Below are 21,019 nucleotides of genomic sequence, written 5' to 3'. Positions count from 1 at the left end.
TCTAAGCTCTTGAATCGTGCGGGTATTATGGCCAGAAATCGACCCTCCCCAAATGGACCTCCGCAGGCGAGCAGCTGAGCTTTGACGCTCGTACTCAGGTGTGGATTCCCTTCTAGATATAGGCCAGCTTAATTGGTTGTGACCACCCCACCCCGACCTCTGGCGGCCTGAAAAGGACTTATTAGCGGGACAGTCGTGCAACGCATGCGCTTAGTCTGAAGCGAGTGGTAATTTGCCCGCATGCGCTAGTCTGAACCACATGATTTGGCCGACACCCGATGAGAAAGGAAGAGAAAACGAGTCAAGGAACCTGCGCGTACATTGCAAACATCCCGTTACTGCTGAATTGCCCCTTGTCTTGCAATAGCTGACTGAGCGTGAACTTGAAACTCGAAGACAGCTTCGCAAACAAAAACCACATTCGCAAACAGCTTGCAAAGACGCCTACGCAGCGAAAGCAGACGATGAAGGGACGGACAGAATGAGAGAAACGAAGGCAGAAGGAGGAACTTAAATAAAGTCTGCAGCTGCCCACACCTACATACTGAAGGAGGAGGATGAAGGGGCAGCGGGCGATGCCATTATGTGCGTGGGCGTACTGCGCTGACCTGTCTCGTTCTTTATGCAGCTGCCGGCCCTCAAGAGCGCGCCCGTGTTCTTCAGAGGCATCGCTCGAAGCGCGCTCGTTCGAGGAACTAGAAGCAACATCGGCGCCCAGCAACGCGGTCCGCTCGCTGCTACGGCGGCGGGTGGTCCCCGTTCGTCACTTCTTGGAACCACCCATTCTTTTCCGCCCATCGCAACGCCTCGCTCTCGCAAACCTAGTTACGCATGCAGTTGCACCGGAAAAACAAGGACTGGACGGGAAAGGGGGTAATGGAGAAAGAAGCCGCGGAGATGAGTGCGCGCTTTAATTTGGGGTTGTCGGCCATTACGGATGACCTTGAAATGACCTTGACATGGCGTGGGGTGGCCTTGGCTGGAAGAGAGAAAGAAGGGCCGACAGAAAGCGGACGTTTACGGAGAGAGATGTTTCCCTCGTGTCTGCGAAAGGGCGTGAGGCGACCCCTGTGAGGAGCCATCTGTTAGCCGCTCCGTTGACTCCCGCGACTGCTGGTCGGCGCTGAAATTTACAGGGTGGGGCCACTGAACTTCTTAAGAGCGCTTTATCAATTCGGGCGCTCTCAACGCGTCGTCTCCTGTGATGAAGGCCGGCAGAGTTTGAAGAATGTAAATTTGGCCGCTGGCACTGCCTGCAGTGACGCAAAATCTGTCGGGTATGCGCTGAGCAGTGTGGGCCTTTTGTAACATTTTTTTTGGACGTTGCGATTGCCTCTCCTATCGGTTTCTCCTTGCCTGTGTTCTCGTTTGCTAGTGCGGCTACACAATGCAGGCTACATCGAGTCACCAATTACAGCTTGCCTCTGTGCTAACTAGGAGTGATTGACGTCAGCCAGCATTCCTTCGCACGGGATTCGCAGTATTCTAAACATCATATGTGTTAACATGTTTACTAATTACCAACTAGCCCAATTCCGTGTGATTATTCTATGCAGCGTACTAAGCGACACTTCCACAGAATCACACAGGGAAGAAAGAGCGTACCAAATAGCGCCCTTTATGTCACTCTGCAGAGGATATTGGGCAGATTAGTGACTCGCCTAAATGCCCTTTTTATCCGAAGGCCTCCAGTAGCGAAACTTCCAATTACACGTTTGAGGATACGAGGTTGTTTAGAGGTGAGGGACGCGTTTAGACGCAATGTACGAACTTGAGTAATACTCAAAAGGAGAACGTAGCACCTCAGCGGTGGCGTAGTGCTCTGAGCATCCGCCTCGCAAGCGGGAGGTGCGGGGTTCGATCCCCCAGTGCCGCCGGGTACCCACCGGTGATACAATGGGTACAAGCTTTCCCCTGGTCTGGTGCTCGGTTTATTCAGGGTGAAATGCTTGGGGAATGGGTCTGTGACCCCACCTTGAGTACAAGAAACAACCTTGTGCCATGGCGCTCTTTGGCCACAGATGCCCTTGCGCCATAAAAATTCATCATCATCGAAAGCAGAACACGGCGCAAGGAATGCGAGGAAAATAGGGAAAAAAGAGTGAGAAAGTAATCGAACGGCGCTGCCGCGAAGCCTCCGCCGAGCGCATAGCTAAGAGCTCAGGCGAATGGGTGGTGCCGCTGTAGTCCTGGCAACTCGTGTAACCTAATGCACCTCTTCGAACTGCCACTTTTTTTCTTATTTCTGCTGCAGTAGTCATTGCCGGCTCTTCGCCGCACACGCGGCCAGCACACGCGGCCAGCACACGCGGCACTAACGGCGCCGTAAATAAGGGGGTTGTGCAGGGGCAGTGAACCAGCGCGTGCAGTTTTCGGGAGCCGTCGCTTCTTCTGAAGAGACTTGTATCGCTGCTCGCGCCACGCGAAGCTTGTGACGACGACGCTCGCGATCGCGGCCGCTCGCCCGCCGGCCAGGAGGAGGGTGGCTATTGACCCGCGAGGTCAATAGCGTTTGACACTGAACCGCTGTCGGCCCACATAGGGCGAAACTGCCCCGTAGCGCCATCGCCGTCGCTTCCAGTGCAGTCCCTCAGCACGACTTTGCCGCAATTCCGCGCAGCGCTGAAAAAGTGGCTGCAGCTCAGCTTAACACTTGCCAAGGTGAATGTAACGAAAGGACGTAGGCTTCAGCTAAGCACGAATTGTGCGGCAGCACGCAAAGCAGAGACGACGGACTACTGAAGGACCGTCAAGACGACCACTTACACTGGCTTGTTCATTGATGGGGTAGACACACATATCGTTTTCTCTGCTAGTCTTTTAGAGAACCGTCAGGCGTCTTGGGTTGTTCGGTTATTCTCTTATAAGCGCGAATTTTGGTGAGCGGTCGAACGGCAACTGGCTTGTTTTCGTGGTCCTGACTGGCCACCACAACTTTTACAGTCGCCAGCCACGATGGCCCAAGCACTCCGGACGACCAGTGAGCTCAAGCGTGCCAGTAAAATTGGCCAATAAATTTTGCAACGAAGGCGCCTTTCAGAGTACTCGGCGATAAATAACATTTCACGAGAACAGAACCATCACCTTTGTATTCTTTTTTTTTTTTGCGTATGTGCGATATGATCAACGGTTTTCTCGCAAGAGCCTCGTAGCGGGCGTATCGGTCGGCACAGCTTAGAAGGCGTTTGATTATTTCTTCTCGCACGCTGCACAAAACTGTTTGGAGGGAGCGGACTGCAGAGCGTCCCGTGAGGGCGGGCTCTTTGGGAACCCTGTCATCACAGGCGCCTGCGCCAGCTATCGACCGTGTATACATACGCACAAGCGCGCTCTGCGATCCACTGAACCGGTCATCAAGGCCGTTTCGCCTTCGCCGCTCCCTCCTGCTACAAGACTTGAAGGTGCTCCTACGTAACTGTACGCGACCCACAAGCGAAGAGGAGCTGGGCCCCCTGCAGCACCCTTCCTTGTGGAAGTCGTTTTCTCGAAACCCAGATACCCGATGGCACAAACGCGTTCCATTTCGTTCGGCAGTGCTATTCCTTACCGTCACCTAGAAATGTCGCGATCTGACTCATGGGCGTTTTTCTATTTTCGGAATGTATAATTTGTTACTGGTAACTATACGTAGGTTGGTTATTGGCCTGCCTGTTCGAACAGCGTAATGTTTGGCGAAGTTTGTGCCTGATTTCAGCATCATTAAACTTTATAAGCTGTCGTTGACGGTGCAGCGTTAGCTACCTTTGGGCTTTTGACGAATGTTCGGGAACGTTTGAGGGCTGACAGCCGGAAAGCTCGCGCGTTACCGAGCGGTGAAGAATAGAACCTAGTATAAATGCACTGACCTATCAGCGCTCACTTCCTCAGTATTTCTCACATAATTGCAAAAGAAAAGAAAACATGCAGAAAAATTGAAGGCTGTATGGCAAGCTTATTCTGGCCGTTTATGGGTATTCAAATGGCATTCCTAATATTTTCTATGTATGCGTGACAGTGCGACACAAGGACAAGGAATTAAACGGAGGGAGCTCTCCGCACATTTGCTTGTACTGACTGGGCTGATATTGGTATGATGTGTGGGATGTAGCGTCATTCGGTCACAAGTTCGAACGTTCTATCGATATTTTGTGTCGGGGGCACCCAACTTGATGTTATGAGACATGAATTTTTTCTGTTGTACATTGCATTTGTATTCCCTCCCTGTAACGACCCTCAAGCAAGGGTCAACAGTATCAATAAGCGGTGAGGTATGGTATGGAACTTTTCGTCTAGAGACGTAGCGAAATCTAGGCGCACTTTTGCAAAGAGGAAGTCACAACAGCTAAACTATACGCTACTGGCGTGAATGTTATTTGAAACCTCAATTACGGACCACATCTCTACTAAAGCCTCGCTTATAGACTGTCGCACTCGTCTTCGACAGGCTTGATGCGACCACCTGCCTGGTGATTTGACGCATGAAGGGAACCGGGACTCTTTAGTCACTCCCTTGCCAGCCACCATCGGATAGCCACCTGTGATGTAACGCTATAGTAGGAGCAAGGCTGTTGACCATTGGTTGGAGGGCCTCCCTTGAAGGGATTTGCCGCTTCTTTCTTGAGCTGCACCCGCCTTTGTCTGAAATGCGCGCAGCCACGCCAGGCTGCAAGGACGAAGACGAGACAGAAGAGGAGGAGAAGGAAGCAGAAGAGAATGAGGAGGTTGCGAGCCTAGCGGAGTGCTCGAAAGGCGCGGCGGTGCGCCTATAGCCTTGACCGTGAACGCAAGGCTCCACTCTGCAGATGGCGCTAGATGTGCGCGGCTCTCGCCCTTCTGTTGCGGTTAGCGCGGGGCTACAGCCGTGTTCGCTGCAGCCATGTTTACTCTCCTATACATCGTAAATCTGCGCGGCCGCGAGCCAACGGTGCGCCCGTGCACGCTGCGGAGGAAGGCGACCTCGCGTGCTGTTCCACGGGGCGCCATGTGTACGCCCCCGGAACGGGAACTACCGGACAGCTTCCCGCTCGCGGAACCAACACATAAACCTCGAGACGTCTTTTTCGCATAGTTTACTAACCTCGCGCGACTTCGTCGGTGATATCCAGTGTAACACCCTGGACTCTTGCATTCCCGTTGTTGTCGGGTGCTACGCAACGTACGGTTTGCGTGTCCAAAGCGGGGACTTTCTTCTTTACGGATAATCTCAAAGTCCTTAGCGCGTATGATATACACAACATTGTTGCGCGCACGCCGAAAGCGCCATTCCGTGGAGCAAGTGCCAGGGCGTCCCCTTTCCTGTGCAGATTTACTGGGTGGCCATATCGCTGTCTTGTGATGCATCGTGGACTTAAAGTGCGAAACTAAGATGGTTTTGTCGTTTCGAGTGATTAATGTCTAATAGATGAATGAGCAGGTTCTCATTTGCGAAGACACCCTTCATTGGTGCCTACCATCCTCGTCATTATTCAACTTCTTCCCACCAAAGTTTGCGCTGTGCCTACCTTGTCCACGGCCGCGCGTTTCTTCGGACGGCAAACACCGAACGACCAGTACGAAATCACTAACATAATCACCAACATTATTCTTAGTACTGTTAATGTTAACAGTACTGTTAGTTTTGATTAACTGGCTAGTTATATGGGCTTGTGCGCGGGGTTTGACATTGATCACTTCACTCTAGAAACGTCAAAATGACAGCTACCCACTCAACTACACTGCAGTGAGGTAAGTTTCGTGTCATTGTCCACAACTGTGGTGCCCCGTAGTGGTGAGCAAACAGAATTGCTGCGTTGTCACTTTTGCGCCTCTGGTCCCTAGTCGTGACCGACACCAGTGGCATCCCGTCGCCCGCAGAGGTCTAATTATGGTCGGTGACCGAGAGGGTCATTCCGCACAGTTCATACCTCTGTGTCGCGGGATGAAGGCGCCGAGCCGCGTGATGCGGTCTATTTTCGGTTCAAACTGCTGCGCTAGCTCCGCTGCTGCTCTTCGCGGGCAGCCCCAAAGTAGCGTGGATGAGCGGCGATAATCGGTTCATTCTCGACCTGCGCGGCGGGCGTCATTAGTGGGGAGCCTGAAACGGGGAAATCGCGGACGCAGCCGCCTTTGTGTGCGTCATGGGTCAATCCCTCCCTGTGCCACGGCCCCCCGCTCCTCTTATGCCGCTCTATTGGCCCTCGGTTGGAGAAAATACTTTGGGCCGATACGTTGTCTTGTATAGGAGATCCCATCCGGTTTGAACAATAGCACCGTGCACAAATTCATTCATTCATTCATTCATTCATTCATTCATTCATTCATTCATTCATTCATTCATTCATTCATTCATTGGTTGTTTCCTCAGGATCTTAAAATGGCGTTTTCTTGATACGCCCTTGTCGATCATCAAAACGATCGGGATCAAAGGTTGGAGAGGACTGTGTCGGCGGTGAAATTTTAATGTTAATAGCAACAAACACGTAAAGTAGAATATGGTTTGGTTTATGGGGTTTAACGTCCAAGAGTGACTCATGCTATGAAGGACGCCGTAGTGGAGGGCTCCGAATAATTTCGACTGCCTGGGGTTCTTTAACATAACGTAGAATACGTTACTCGCACTACGGTTATAGCTGTTATTGTGTTCTAAAGGAATAATGTTAGGAATCAACAGCGAACAGTAAAAAAACCAAGAAAGGATGGAGTGAAAGAAAAATTAATCTATCTAATATACCGCGCTATATTTCATTCGCTATTAACGGCCTCACACCAGCCCTGAACAAAGCGAATTCGTATCCACAGCGATTATCGGCTGGGGAAAAGACGCCTGTTCAGAACAACCTGCATCCGCCTTGGAAGATCCCGCGGGGCCACAGGGTCTCGCTCGCTCGAAACCGTGTGTGCAGGAGGCACACGGGATATAATTGTGGCGGGTCCTTCTTGCGGCGCGCGCTGAGCCGTTCCTCGAACGCAGGTTCAATGGTCGTCTCACTTCGCTGGGCGTGAGACAGACGTGCCGTCGGCCTAGCACCTACGCGCCACGACGGCGTCCGCGCTGAGGAGAAGAGCGACAGCTGAAAACGCCGCTCTCTGCTAAATAAAGGACTTCGTTATTTAATTCATCGCGCCGGGCCTCGACCCTCGTCTGCCGCTCTGCTCGAACACTTCTCGCGCGGAGGCGCGAACGGCCTGGGACACGTTGCGAACGTGGTGCAACGCTCGCTGTGCGAACTTTTCGCACTTGTTATTGCAAAACGCTTTTAGAACTGGAGGTTGGAGTTTTGCTTCAACTTGCACGTCGAAACTAGAGCTTAAATCTCTCTTGAAACACCTCAGTCTTCACTATGCTGGGTTTAGCTAGAGTTGCGCTGACGTTGCGCTCCTGCTAATTCTGGACAGGCAATTGATGCCGCCTGTCCACCTGATGCCGCGCGTGGCTTCAATCGAGGATTCAAATTTCGCGCCAGACGTCGGCTGCACAGGCACTTATGTTCATTCACGTGAAGGCAGGACTGTAGAGCGAGCACTGCCAAAGATGAAGCTTTTGAAATGTGCCCTCACGGCTCTGACTTGATGTTCGCGCATTTTCTATGCACTGGAAAGAATAAATAAAAAAAACAAGAAATATACCCAGCTTTTTCCGGTTGTCTACTGTGATGCAGAGCAACGTTAGCTGAACCACGACACTACACATTTCTTCATGTACAACTTTTCGTTTCAGCCACGTTGTATCACCCACCAGTGCTAACGTGATTGTAGCCTCTAGCGTTCAGTCCATTGACTGTAAAGGAAGTGAAAACGCAACTTGCAGTGTGGAAAAGTAAGGTTGATAAGTACCTCCTTGATAGTGGCTCCATTAACGCCCAGCATACCGCGCGGTCTGCCAAGGGCTTTCTCTCATAAAGTTAGCGCAACACAAAAACATTCACGAGAAAGGAAGACAGGACGACGCGCTTTGTGTTGCGCTAACTTTATCAGCGACTATGCACCAACTCGCCCAGCTACAAGTTTTACCTGAGTGCCAAGGGCTACCATGACCCTGAAGCTGTCCGTCTTCCGACTGCGTCCTGCATCCTGGGCGTCCGCAGTCATTTGGAACATAGAGAGTAGTAACTCGTGTGGGGCGAACAAAATAATACAACTGCCAAAAGCTACCTTACGTAGCTTGCTTTGCTCCTACGTCTCCCCGTAGCGACAGACCCATCGGAATGCAGAAGCGTGACCACTTAATAAACGCATCTAAGAGACAGCAACACGGTCACTGGAACCGCATACAGGTTGTGGCTTTCAAAGTAGGAGAACGTAGAACAAATGCACTTAGTCCGATGGCGTCACGTCTTATCCGCGCGTCCTTAAGTCGACCCTGAGAAGGTCGTTGAGATAAACGGGTGCAGGGAGACTTCCACCCCTGCTATCGCCGTCGTGGACAGCCTGGACGGCGGAGCACGTATACGTAGCGTTGCGGTTTTGCTTCTCGAAGAACCTGGCTGATAGGATGCGCGTTATCGTGGCGTCCTTTTGGCCACCGATAAATAAGGATGGGACGTTGCCCAGCACTCGAGTGCACGTGCGATTTCAGCAGATGCATAGGGAAGTGTCTCACGTATTACGGCATGGTGTCTCACGTATTACGTCATTGTTAAAAAAAAAATACTTGAAATGCTCTGCTATACCGTTCCGTTCTTTCTCTGATGCCCACTGTGAAAGGTTTCCTTTTTCTGCATGATTATTCGAGCAAGTATGCATGCTTTCGAAAATGATGCCATGGTCTCCGGTATATCATTTTCCGAGGGATTTTTTTCACATATGATACTGCTAAGAGAGAGCTGACCCGCTTCCTTCCAATTAATTACGTGCCGTACATTTATTGATTACAGTCTAGACCTCAGCTCCGTGGTTCCGTGAATCAGCTCCGTGGGTCATAACATTATCTGTTATGATTCTTATTCCTTTCAAAATCGTGGCGCCTACATACCTCCCTGCGAATAATTAGTCGCTCCCGTCAAATTTCCTTACTACGTAAAGTCTCCCCTCACCATTTATATATGCGTTTTGCATAATATATGTCACGGTAGCCATGGACGAGTTTAACCAGAGACGAGTGAGTGTACAGGACAGCCGTTCCTCCTGCTTCGTGTCCTATCTTCCCTTTACGTCTTTATGCATTGTGTCAGGCATCATCTCGAGAACTATGACTTAACTGGCCTAGATGTGGTGGCGCTGAGGAATTTTCATGACGCAAGGGCAACTTTAGCCAAAGAGCGTCATGGCACATGGTCGGTTGGTAGGCAGAACAAAGGGGGGGGGGGGGGGGAGTAAATACTCATTTAACAGTGAGAGCCGTAATTGGGGCCTCCCTGAACCGTCGTCAATGAAGTCGAATCTGTTTCTCGGTGAAACGCTTTGGCACCGGTCCAAGCGGCCAAGATAGAAGAAGAAATGAAGGGGAGAAAATTGAAGGGATGCTGTCTTTGGAGAGAAATGGCAAAAAGAGAATAAAAGTACTGAATCTGAAGCTGCAGGAAGCGCAGAAAAAGACAGAGCCAGATAGAAGGCAGACTCGGGCAAGGTTGTAACATTTGGAAGACCGGTGGGTAACCGGCGGCACTACAGGGATCGATCAGACCCCGCTTCTTAAGAATACGAGGCGTATGCTAAACTCCCTCGTGATGGCTGATGGCTTACTCAAATGTACAGGGTCGTCCACTCTAAGTACGAACACGGCGCAGCGTGGCCGCGCTCCGCGGGGCGCGAGCGCATCCGGCGCGGTCGCGCATCGAAGCTTTGCGGCGCAGGCGCACACGGCCCTGGAGGTGGTGCTTCGTGTCGTCTCCTTCCTCCATGTCTGCTACAGTGGGGGTGCGCACAGTGCTTGCTCTGCGGTGAAGCGCACCTAACTTTCTGCAGCATTACAGCGCTGGTGTGCACCGCGAGAGCACTGCGGGAAAGCGCACTAACTACAGCGCGTTGTCGCAGGTTGCGCGTGCGACAACTCAGCGGCGTCTTGTCTCATTGCCATGATCTCAGTGGTATGCAAGTATTGCTGCTAACTTCTCACCTCAGGTTTGGATTTATTTGGTTCACGAAAGCGACATAGACTACAAGGGACGTTATAGCCATGGACCCCAGATTATTGTCGACCACGTGGGGTTTTTTAACGTGCGCTGACATCCCACAGTACACCGGTGCCTTGCGTTTCGCCTCCATTTGAAAGGGGCCGCCGCAGTCAGGGTCAGGCCAGCGACTTTCGTTTCGAACGCTTCGGCTTCTGTCAGATATATGTCTGACCCTGACTGCGGCGGCCCCGTTCAAATGGAGGCGAAACGCAAGGTACCGGTGTACTGTGGGATGTCAGCGCACGTTAACAACCCCCATGTGGTCAACAATAACCTGGGGTCCTTTATGTCGCTTTCGGACGTTAAACCCGATAAACCAAATCAATCCAAACCTGAAATGACAAGTTTGCAGCAATACATGCATACCACCGAGATCGTGGCACAGAGACAAGAGGCCGCTGAGTTGTCGTACGCGCAACCAGCGACAACGCGCTGTAGTTAGTGCGCTTTTCCGCAGTGCTGCCTCGGTGCACACGAGCGCTGTAATCATGCAGAGAGTTAGGTGCGCTTCACCGCAGACAAGCACTGTGCGCACCCGCGCTGTAGCAGACGACACGAAGCACCGCCTCCAGGCCCGTGTGCGCCTGCGCCGGATGCGCTCGCGCCCCGCGGAGCGCGGCCACGCTGCGCCGTGTTCGTACTTAGAGTGGACGACCCTGTACAGTAAGGGCATGTGAGCGGCCTCGGAGGTGGCGACGAGTTATATTGCAAGAGAAGGAAAAAGAAAAAGGTGAACCAGTCAAGATAGTAGTAGTAAAAACATTTATTTATTTTTTTTTTTTTCAAAAGGAAGAGTTAGGGAGTAGGGGGGGGGGATAGATAGATGTGGAGCTACAGTGGTCGGTCTTCCCTAGTCCAGGATACCGTTGGCCTCCGCCGCTGCCTTGGCCCTCGTCACCAGCATAAGCTGAGTGCTCGGGTCGGAGTCAGCCAGGAGGGCCTCCCACTGCTCTAGACTAGGGCTATTTACCTTTGGTAGTAAAGGGCTTTTTTCGCAGCCCCAGGTGGCGTGGTACGTTGTGGCGTAGCCCCCACACCACACGCACTCTTTCGCGTATCTGTTCGGCCACATTTTGTGATACATGGCTCTGCTTGGGTAGGTGTCTGTTTGTAGTCGTCTGAGCGTGGTGGCCTGCTCTCTGTCGAGGATATCCGCCGGAGCCGAGTACTTCTTGCGCGCTCCCAACAACGCCTTCATTGCCTCCCCGTAAGATTCTGGCGTGCTGAAGGGTTCCACCGGCAAACCCGCCCTCCGGTTCGTGAACCCTCGGACAACGGTGTCTGCCATGAGATTTCCCTCAACCCCAGTGTCAGGGACCCAAATGATGGTGTGTTGAATGTTTGTGTTGTTTGATCCATGTCTGCGTTGTTTTTGTTCGAAGAGGAACTCGCGGCTTTTCGGCCGATCCTTCCATCTCTGTACGCCCTTGCTGCAGCCTGAGAATCCGTGGCTATCCAGTAACTCAGTCCCTGCCGATTGGCTTCAGTCAGGGCTAGAGCTATGGCGATCTCTTCCGCTGCTTGTGTTGTCCTTGTGCGCACTGATGCACCAGTAACTATATTCCCATTGGCGTTCACTACTGCTACCGCCCTAGCGTTTTCCTTCGTTCTGTACTTGGACGCGTCAACATACAGAACCATCTGTTTCTTCTTTAGGAAGATAGTAACGGGGGAATAAAGGTCGGAAAGAGTCATACGGAGAAACGGCGAGGAGGACGTTACGTAGACATGTGCGCGCCTCTCTTTGTCACATGTTCAGGACCGCGTGGTGCAATTTGGCGCGCAAGCCGCGTGCGCGACGAACGAGGTGCGGCATTCCTGAGGCGGCAGAAAAGGGAAAGCCCCCTTGGTTGTTGTGCCTTGTACGACGCTATTCTCGGTGCCTGCGACCTTACCCCATCCGCCGCCGCCGCCTCCCCCTCCAACCTTCCTTTCCAGCGGCACCCGACAGATAATCGCGTGCGCGCTGGCGCCTATTTTGAAGGCTCGCGCTCGCGCGTGCGTCTCTTTTGTGTGTCACGTGCTTTGTTTCTTATAAGCGTACCGTCCCTGGCCCCAGCCGTGCAGCCCTTGTCGGCGGAAAGAGGACTCTGGGCAGCCGCTTTCTTCAGCAGCAAAAGAAAAAAAAACAAAGCGGCCTAAGAAAAAAAAAAATAAATAAATGTAGAACTGGAAAGACAGGGGAGAGCTGTACTTTTGCATGCCAGTTTCAGACACCTTTTATGTGGACTTGTTTTTGTTACTGTCCCTAATTGATAGGCAAGTCGTGAGGGAGGTATGAAGGTATGACTCCCTCAACCTAGCATATCCCGCTGCTTCGGCGCATTAATCAACTGCGGTTTCTTTTTCTAGTTTCTGTGCTATCGGCGAGCACTGGAGGAAGTACACTGTTTCTCCGCTCCAAGCAATAGTGGGTGCGCCTATCGTGTATCGCCTAATTCGGGCACCAGATTGGCTACGTTTACCGGCAAAGTAGTTGTGATCGAGCTTGCTTTTCCTCTTGCGAGCCGTAGTTGAGAGTCTGGCTATGGTTTCCCAACAAGTGTGAGCTGAGAAATTTGAGCGCAGGTAGCCCGTGCGGCAATCAGCGCTTCTCTGGCAAGACAGCTGAAGTCGTTCTCGGTAACTTCAATCGGGGACACTATACAAAGACTTTCTAGTCTATAAGCTTATTGGCAAGGAATGCGGCACCGAAGTGCTAATTTCCTGGATGAAATTAAGGTGAACACATTGACTTGACCAAGATATAATGCGAAGAATAGAAAACTGTTGGTACGCTAGGCTTAGTAGGGTAGAGGCGGCGATGGAGGGGTGGGGGGGGGGGGGGGGGGGGGGTGATGGGGGTGATTAAAGTGTAGAAATATCAGGGCTACAGAAAGTCGAGTGGTGTGACTTGTTTTGAAGGACTATACGGTGGAGAGGGTACATTCGCTGGTGGGCGCAAGCTAAGGATGATCGAAGGTAAACAGCAGATGCTTTTGTCCCACAGGATATCAATTCAGCTGGTGGTAATGACATTGAAAATGGAGACAAACACGAACAACGTTTTGCAATCTAATGTCAATGGGAGCTCTGAGTATCCTCAGGGGTTTGGCAGCGGGTTGTCAGCTTCGGATACAAGGAGTCCAGGGTCCTCACTCGTACAGCGTGGCTCAAGCGAGGCCCTAGATTGCTGTGCCAACGACCTCTGGCTCCAAATACGACCCCTCGCGCACGCGGGGCCTCGACCCCCGTGTCGCTGCTCGCCCTTTTTGATGCGGGGGAGGCCCCACCATCGTGGCCGTTCATCCCCGCGCTGGGGATGCGCTCGGATAAGCGCCCCTCGAACGACGACGACGACGACGCTGCCACCTCCTTCGTCTTCCACCCTTGCCGCGTTCTTTTTTTCTTTTTGCTTTGTCTGCCGTCTGAGCCGCCGCTAGCTTCTCGACTTCGGCACAATGCTGTAGCACACACACACACAATCGAAAGCGCCGGAGGAAAAGAAAGAAGACTGAAGTGGCTGGTGTGAGGTGGCAAGAGTCCACGCGAGCTTCTCTGTGGCGATGAGGGACGAATACGCGTGGTTATTAATGGCGCAGCGCCCCCACCTTCCGACACTGCACAGGCGACGGCATTGACAGCTGCGGCTGTGGCACGAAGCAGCCTGACGCTGCAGCCACCGTATTTATATGTGAACCTAATAAAAACGCGCCGCACTTTTCTTTCTTTCTTTCTTTCTTTCTTTCTTTCTTTCTTTCTTTCTTTCTTTCTTTCACTCGTTTTCGGCACTTCTTCCCCCGGTACGAGGCTTCTGTTTGGTGGCGTTGTATGGCTGGCAGTGATGTGGTCGCTGCTTCTTCCGCGTTCGCTCCGCGCGATGCATGCGCAGTTGTGCTGAGTGTCATATGTATGCAGATATGTTCCCCACCGGTATAACGTCAGCTGTATGCCAGACATCGAAATTCGTGCTCATAACTATCGTTTGCTCACATGAAGAGGCTCCCACGGGAAAAGGCTAAGTTGGGAACATGTTTGTTTCGCTCTTGATATGTATTGAACATACTGCGGAGTCTTGTCAACGATGCGGAAGTCTCTTGGGGAAAGTCAGAAGCTCCTGAAGAGTAAACTTGGGTCAGTAAGTGTTTACTATTGCACAGGGCGAGAAATAAATCTTTCCTGAAATTAAGAAGAGCTGCCAGGCGTCCTCCCGAGTTTGTTCCAGATATATCGAGGGCTCAAAATCCTAACTTGAGGCATGAAATTAGCTCAGTAGATTCGGAGTTGAGAGCGCAATCGCATACATAGGAGTAGTGACGAGAAACAAATGAAGAAAGAAAATGTTTTGAACCGATGCTGTCGTACTATACGATGTGCAGCAGTATATGATGCAAAATGAAATAAATTAGCTTTTTTTGCTGTGTTTACGAGACATAGCCAATGCAGATAGTAGCTGTCCTTCGGTCGGGCTGTAAATGAAAAGCTCATTTTGTAGCATCAACATTTAGCTTGCGCTGATTCACAAACGCTTCCCTTGTAAGCTGAACTAGTTGAGACGGAGAAAACGTAACGCTCCTTCTGGTTCTTTACGGTTTATTCGTCGGTGGAAATCACTCTTGTCCAATACTAAGACAAAATCTGGAATTATACATAATGCAGAGACTGATGGCCCACCTAATGTGCATATTTTTGCGACGTCTATGTGCTGCTTGTCATGCGGTCGTGTAAATACGGTCATTGATAATGACAGAACCTTGCTTAACTTCATAACCCCTAAGCCATTTCAAGTATACACCGCTTCTTTTCTCCCTTTCTTTTAATTATGCACTACTTACCTGTTCGTGTATGCATGGTCACATTACAGCAGCCAAAGTTACATAATGTGACTAACCTGTTCGTGTATGAATGGTCACATTATGTAACTTTGGCTGCTGAGTCTAAGGTCACGGAATCGAGCCCCGCCCGACGGCCACAGTTTGATGGAGGCGGTATGCTGATTCGCAAATGTGTTGTGCTGTGTCAGAGCTTGTTAAATAATCACTCAGGAAGTCGAAATTAATCGGGAGGTCTTCACTGCAGTGTCCATCAGCCCACCTACAGGTTTGGGACGTGAAGCCCCAATCCCACATTCTGTACCAGCTGCATTAGATATTAAGGCTCACAAGTTCAGCCTCTCACCGTCGTGCGCGCATCCCCTCTTGTGTCTCTTTACAGGTGGTTGACCTGCTGAACCGGTGTACCTGCCCGTCCCAGTTCCCGATGATTCGCGTCGCGGACGGGAAGTACAGGATTGGAGACACGAAAGTGCTCATCTTCGTACGGGTGAGTACGGGTGCTCACACATACTTGGAACATGGTGAATGAACTATACTTCATTGTGTATGAACGGACTGCTGGTTTGCTAATCATTGACATAGCTACCAAGTAAGTATTAACATGCCGTTATTACGAAGACGTACTAAGTGTACCTATGAGTTAAAGCAAGCTTCGACGAAAGTTACAATCAGCTGGCTTCCATATTTCTTTTTTTTTCTTGCCCGTATCATTTCGAACGAACAGTTCAGTCACGCTGTTTCATCTTCAGTGCGTTACATGCGTTGTTCAATAATTACTCTTGCGTTTACGTTCCCCTTTTGGACGCGCAGATCCTCCGCAGTCACGTGATGGTGCGTGTGGGCGGCGGATGGGACACGCTGGAGCACTACCTGGACAAGCACGATCCCTGCAGGTGCCGATCAGGTGAGCGAAGAGGCTTCCCTGCTGACCGCCAGCTACAGTGCTGTCTTTGGGGATATATACCTGCGGCATTTCTTAATGAACCGAGGAAAAAACAATGTGCTTAAATTTCGGGGCTGTGCTCTGCTGCGAAGAAGCATGAGGGTGTCAATGACCGGCCTGGTCCCTCCGTCCACGGCTACGTTTCTCACCAGCGACGTTGGGCAGGTCGCAGTGCATTGCGTTCAGGCACTTTATGTTACGGAACGCAGGCTGGAGTGTGTCGTTTAGTGCGTACTAGGTAGGTAGTTTTTACGAGACAAAATATTCGAATACGGCCAGCAACTACTGCAGTACTCTGTACAGAAAATTCCTTGCTGAATAGGGCTCATCTGCCTAAAAGAGTCCTTGTTTAGAATTAGCTGTATTGAAAACTTCTTCGCCCTTCCTCTGCAGGACACAGGACATCGACATCGGCAAAGCTGACTATGACTCCCGGAAAGGGTGGCAGCCCAAGCATGCAGGTCACATATAACAGGTCAGTCCTCAGTCTTTAGTCTTCTTAAAACAATGGCATTTTTTTTCTTTTTGTCTTATTGTTGGTTCTGATCGCAATTGTAGCGGTGGTCAGCGGCGGTCTCAGCGTGCTACGTCGAGCTGAACCATTCTCCAATTATAGTCAGGCCAGCTTTTTCGCGTAATTATTCGCTTATGCGCTGACCGCTCCGCCAGTTTCTAGTGTTGTGAAATAGAGATGATGCCATCAAAGCTCCAAAGGTCGCACCATACTCAGGTGCAAACCTCAAGAGTTCACGATCATGACTGAGATGTCAATACCATAATGACTGATACTGATGTGGATATCATATAATTCAGGAAAGTAGAGAAACTAGCTTATTGCAGAACAGTAAAGGCGTTAATTTCGCTTGAATGTATTTTCTTTAATATATTATGACATTGCAAAACCTTGGTCTTTAGCATTATAAGCAGTAGAACAAATCTGGCTCAATTCTGCGCTTCATGTTACCGTTCAGCGTGTTGAAACCTCGCTTCGTTTTCTTTCACATTTCCTTTTACTGCGGAATACTGCATCGGCTCTAAATGTCGGTGTAGACCACTGATACCATGTAGAGAATACGCCTTCTGTCTCTTCCCTTGTTCTCTTGAACGCGATGAGTTCACCTCTCGCCTTTATTAAAAAAAAAATCGAATTTGACTATAGGCGAGTTTTCAGTCGGTTTTGTGCACGCTTCTGCACGTGAAAGTAAACCGGAAAACTTATTTTTTTTTTCCTGCAGACCTCCCGCACCGAGCTATCCTTACGGGAGCACGTCCCCGCTGATGTCGCATCGAGGCCTGCCGCACAATAACTCGCTTACCGACCACGACCGAGACCTGACGCCCTCGAGGATATCCCACTGCAGCGACGACTCGACCAGTTCCAGCGGCGGCTGCGGGGCGCCCGCAGACAGCAGCAGCGAGACCTCAGAAGGCGAGTTCGCCAAGACCCCCGGATCGCGAAAGTGCTCGCCGCGCAAGATCGCCAAGACCGGAAGCGTCACACCTCAGCCCGGAGATTTCGGCGGAGGCAGTCCGACCTCCTGGAAGATGTCCACTCCCGAAAGACCCGACTCGGGACTGCGGAACCACGACATCGACAGTGCGGCGGCGTCCGCGGACGAAAGCTGCGGCGCGTCGTCTTCCGCTTCGCCGTCCGCGTCTCCCGCCAAGACGAACGGAACTTCGTCTCCGAGGCATTCGACGAGTGGCAGTGCCAGACAGACTCCACCGCCGACTGCAGCCGCCAAGTCCAGGATCCCCTACCTCGCCACTCCTCCCCGCGCCGCTAGCACCGAGAACCTCACCACAAACGGATCAACGTCCCCATCCCCTCATCACCATCCGGCCCAGCAGCACCAGCAACAACACCTGCAGCCAACGACCAACGGACGGGTCCGCCAGTCGTCCACCCCTCCCAACCCCAATGCGAGACGCCGTTCGGTCGACGCCGGGCTGGCAACGTTGCCGCGCTCCAGGTCGCACAGCAGCGAAGGGAGCATGGCGGCGGACAAGGCGTTCCTCACTCGGGGCGTTCCCGGCCGTTGTTCGTGGAGGAGCCCGCCCGCGGTCCGGACCCCGCGCGGAGGGGCCGACGGCGCGACGACGGGCGCTAACAAGACATGGGCGTTCCGGCAACGCAATTCGAGGCCCGCCCTCACGCCCGACCTCTTCACGGAGCCGGGTTCCAAGAGGAGCGCGGTCGGTTCGAGCCCTACAAAGTCTCAGAGACCCAACGTGATATCGCCGCTCCTGCAGGAGTTCCTGCGCGAGAAGGACCTCGACTCCGACGACAAGATCCTGAAGCGGATGGAGTTCTTCGTCAACCAGTACCGCTCGCGACTAGACAAGGGCGAGTGTGAAGCGGACGGGAGCGCCAAGACCTCCCACACGGCACCCACCTCTCCGGACAGCTTCTGCAGCCCACCTTGCAGGAGGAGGGGGTCCAAGATTCCCATGGCTACTTACTACGAGAGGGACTAGCGTCGCTCCCTTTGTTGAGAACTGTGCGCGCAGAACTGTCCGCCCCTGACGCTACCGAGAGTTGGTGCACTGCCTAAGGTCAGGCAGCTCCAAAGAGAAGTTAGTTGCCAACGCGGCTCGCTCGCTCACACACACACGAGACAGCGCGTTTTTTCTTTCCTCCTGACAAGAGGAAAGTTTGTTAGACGCTGTACGCGACCGCTCCTTCCTGGAGGCGATCGATGCTTCACAAGCGCACGAGGGTCCTGTCGTCTGAGAGCATGTCCCGAAAGTGTCAACTTGGCTTGAGCTCTGCATCATGTAACAACTTTATCACGTAGCGCGTGGGACACATCTTCATCCGCGGCTAGTTAATGCAACTATACTAGCAAGCGGTCCACTTGTTGCGTTCAGCAGATGCCATCGTCTCGAGCAGGAGCGTTCCTTCAGACAGACAAGGTTTGTCTCAACTAAACGTTAAGAATTATTCGAAGCACGACTTGCACTTACTGGTACCCGTGCAAATCTGAAGCGCTAATTTCATAAACGTGGCAGAAGTCGTCAAAACTGCTGCGAAAAGCGATCTTTGACTCGAACGAAGACCCTCACACCTTTAGACTTCATGCAAAGCGTTACCGTGTGTCATAGAAATGTGCTCAGGAGCTTTTCTACGACCGGCACGCAAGTAACAATGTAGATATATTTTCCGTATCTATTTTACTTGGCACGATTGTCGCAACATCGTGACCATGTTGCGTAAGTACTTTCGCAGCAGCGAGATTAAGGCAGCGAATCAAATATGATATAGAATATTGCGCTGGAAGGAAGTTTGAAGGAGCTTGGTTACATGTGTATGGCATTTAATAGGAGCTTGCGAGTATGACCTGAACATTCTTTAGCTTTGTTTGCCCACTGATGCGAGTTTGGCCCAAATGTGTCGCTCGAGCGGGCGACGCTGGGCTTGATCCATAATGCGCTGCTTTTATTTTGTTTGGGACGAGTGCCATGCATGATTACTGTGGAAAGAGAGTTGACGAGAGCTTGTGCATATTGTTTTATTTTGTTCCCGCTGAGGCGAAAAGAGATATGAGCTAAGTTCTTTTTTTTTTTTTTGTCTGTGTTCATGAGCAGCTTCTGCTTTTTTATCACTGTGCAACAACAGAGGCACGATATTGACCAGGGCACCGCCGCTCACAACGCGCCATGCATGCATCTACCACTACAATGTCCGTTTTTCGACCTTCTAGTCCGCAAAGAGTACATAGACGATTGATGTTCCAGGCTTCCGCAATTGTTGGCTGTGATGGGCCGGTTTACTGCAGAGAAAAACGTCTATTTACAACAGTAGTTCAACCAATAGGGAAGGAGATTAACGTCAGTTTCTTCTCAATGTGGAGCCGTAGGGAGATCGTAGAGTGAACAAGGCGGGTCACAGGTTAGGCCCGGAATCGAGGCTTTCTGCCACTAGCTGTTATACGTGTATCATCATCGTGTTTTCCCACGGGTCAGCAGTTCGCATACGCGTCCGTAGAAATTGGAGGCACGTGCGTCTAGCTCATGACATTTTACTTGTTGTATAGAGTTTGCTTCTACGGAAAGCATAAACAACGGACGTGAAGTTTCGCTTTTCCCAGGCTAAAGATTGTCGTCTTGCGAACTGGGCTTCTAATTCTGGGCCTGCAGCCTAGTACATCTACAACTATTACTAATATTAATATTTGTTTCGAACACGTAAAAGACAGGTGCAGCTAAATTAGAAAAAAAAAATATAGGCCCGGTACTATAGCAACTACAGGCACAATCTGCGTCTAGTGAAAAAAAAAAAAATTCGAACACAAAAAAAGCAGAAAGAACACTGCGTACTCTATTTGATAGCACTTGCAGCACGAAACACCAAACAAGACACGACAAGAAGTAAAAAAAAAAAACTTAGTAAACAGCACAACCACGCACAGAACGGTGAACTGAATCTATACGCTAAACGAATACGCTGTAGAAAATGTGGCTGCTTAGGAACACCTGAACACGCAAGTGCCCCAGGATTAGGCGGCTGTTGCCGATTTCACCTTGCCTGGTTCCTTCCTGGCGGCTTGTTTGTAGAACGAGTTGGCGGTGCTCGCTTAAGGGAAGAAGGGAAGATATAGCTCAGTCTGACGCGTGTTTTTCGGACCTGTGAGCGCGAATTAGGCAACACTCGTTTGTACATAATGATAATAATAATACCGGCGAATGTCCGGTGCCAGAAGCGGGGCGAAGCGCAGGCGCGCTTTTTCGAGAGCTACACTGTTACTTAGCGCGAGAAGCCGCTGGCACACTTTGCAAGCTGCGGTCAAGCACACCATCAAAACGATATAACAAAGTGTTCTCTTTTTTATTTGTACTGTCAACTTGGTCGTTGTTGTCGGTATGCTTTGTCGTTGCCTATACCTCAGCTAAAATTTTGTAAATAAAAGTTCTGTTTTTAACAAAAAAAAAAGTATGTGTCACGCTCACTTTTGCTTGTCCCCCGCTGCTTCAGCCAAGACGGGTCGTTAACAGAGAACAAAGCAGAACGGCAGTGCAGGCGCCACGTCACTAGTGATAAGCTCACTAGTGCATGACACTATGTCACTAGTGTGTGACAGCGTATGAGCTCAGCAGTTAGTTTCCTAGGAGAACTTCTGTCGCACGTAAGTGTCACTCGTGGCTGTAGCTCGTCACTGACCCTCGTCAGTGTCGCCAGCACATTCCCGAAG

At 51.2% G+C, this 21,019-nt stretch overlaps 1 protein-coding gene across 2 annotated transcripts in view; it reads left to right on the top strand.

Annotated features, from left to right (window-relative positions):
• The window catches only part of LOC149364949 (uncharacterized), a 155,302-nt gene extending 134,542 nt beyond the window's left edge, over nt 1–20,760 (top strand). For both annotated transcript variants that reach the window (XM_089574933.1, XM_089574934.1), the window contains 4 exons: nt 15,264–15,371; nt 15,695–15,788; nt 16,221–16,302; nt 17,063–20,760. In XM_089574933.1, the coding sequence (XP_089431059.1) occupies nt 15,264–15,371; nt 15,695–15,788; nt 16,221–16,302; nt 17,063–18,305 (1,527 nt within the window). In that variant the 3' untranslated portion in view covers nt 18,306–20,760. The remainder of the gene's footprint in view (nt 1–15,263; nt 15,372–15,694; nt 15,789–16,220; nt 16,303–17,062) is intronic.
• Nucleotides 20,761–21,019: the final 259 nt, after the last annotated feature.

The sequence above is a fragment of the Amblyomma mixtum genome, chromosome 2 (genome assembly GCF_055824585.1).
Source record: "Amblyomma mixtum isolate Tamu chromosome 2, ASM5582458v1, whole genome shotgun sequence".
Classification (NCBI taxonomy): domain Eukaryota; kingdom Metazoa; phylum Arthropoda; class Arachnida; order Ixodida; family Ixodidae; genus Amblyomma; species Amblyomma mixtum.
The sequence above is the reverse complement of the archived record's forward strand: the minus strand, read 5'-3'. Positions and strand labels throughout refer to the sequence as shown.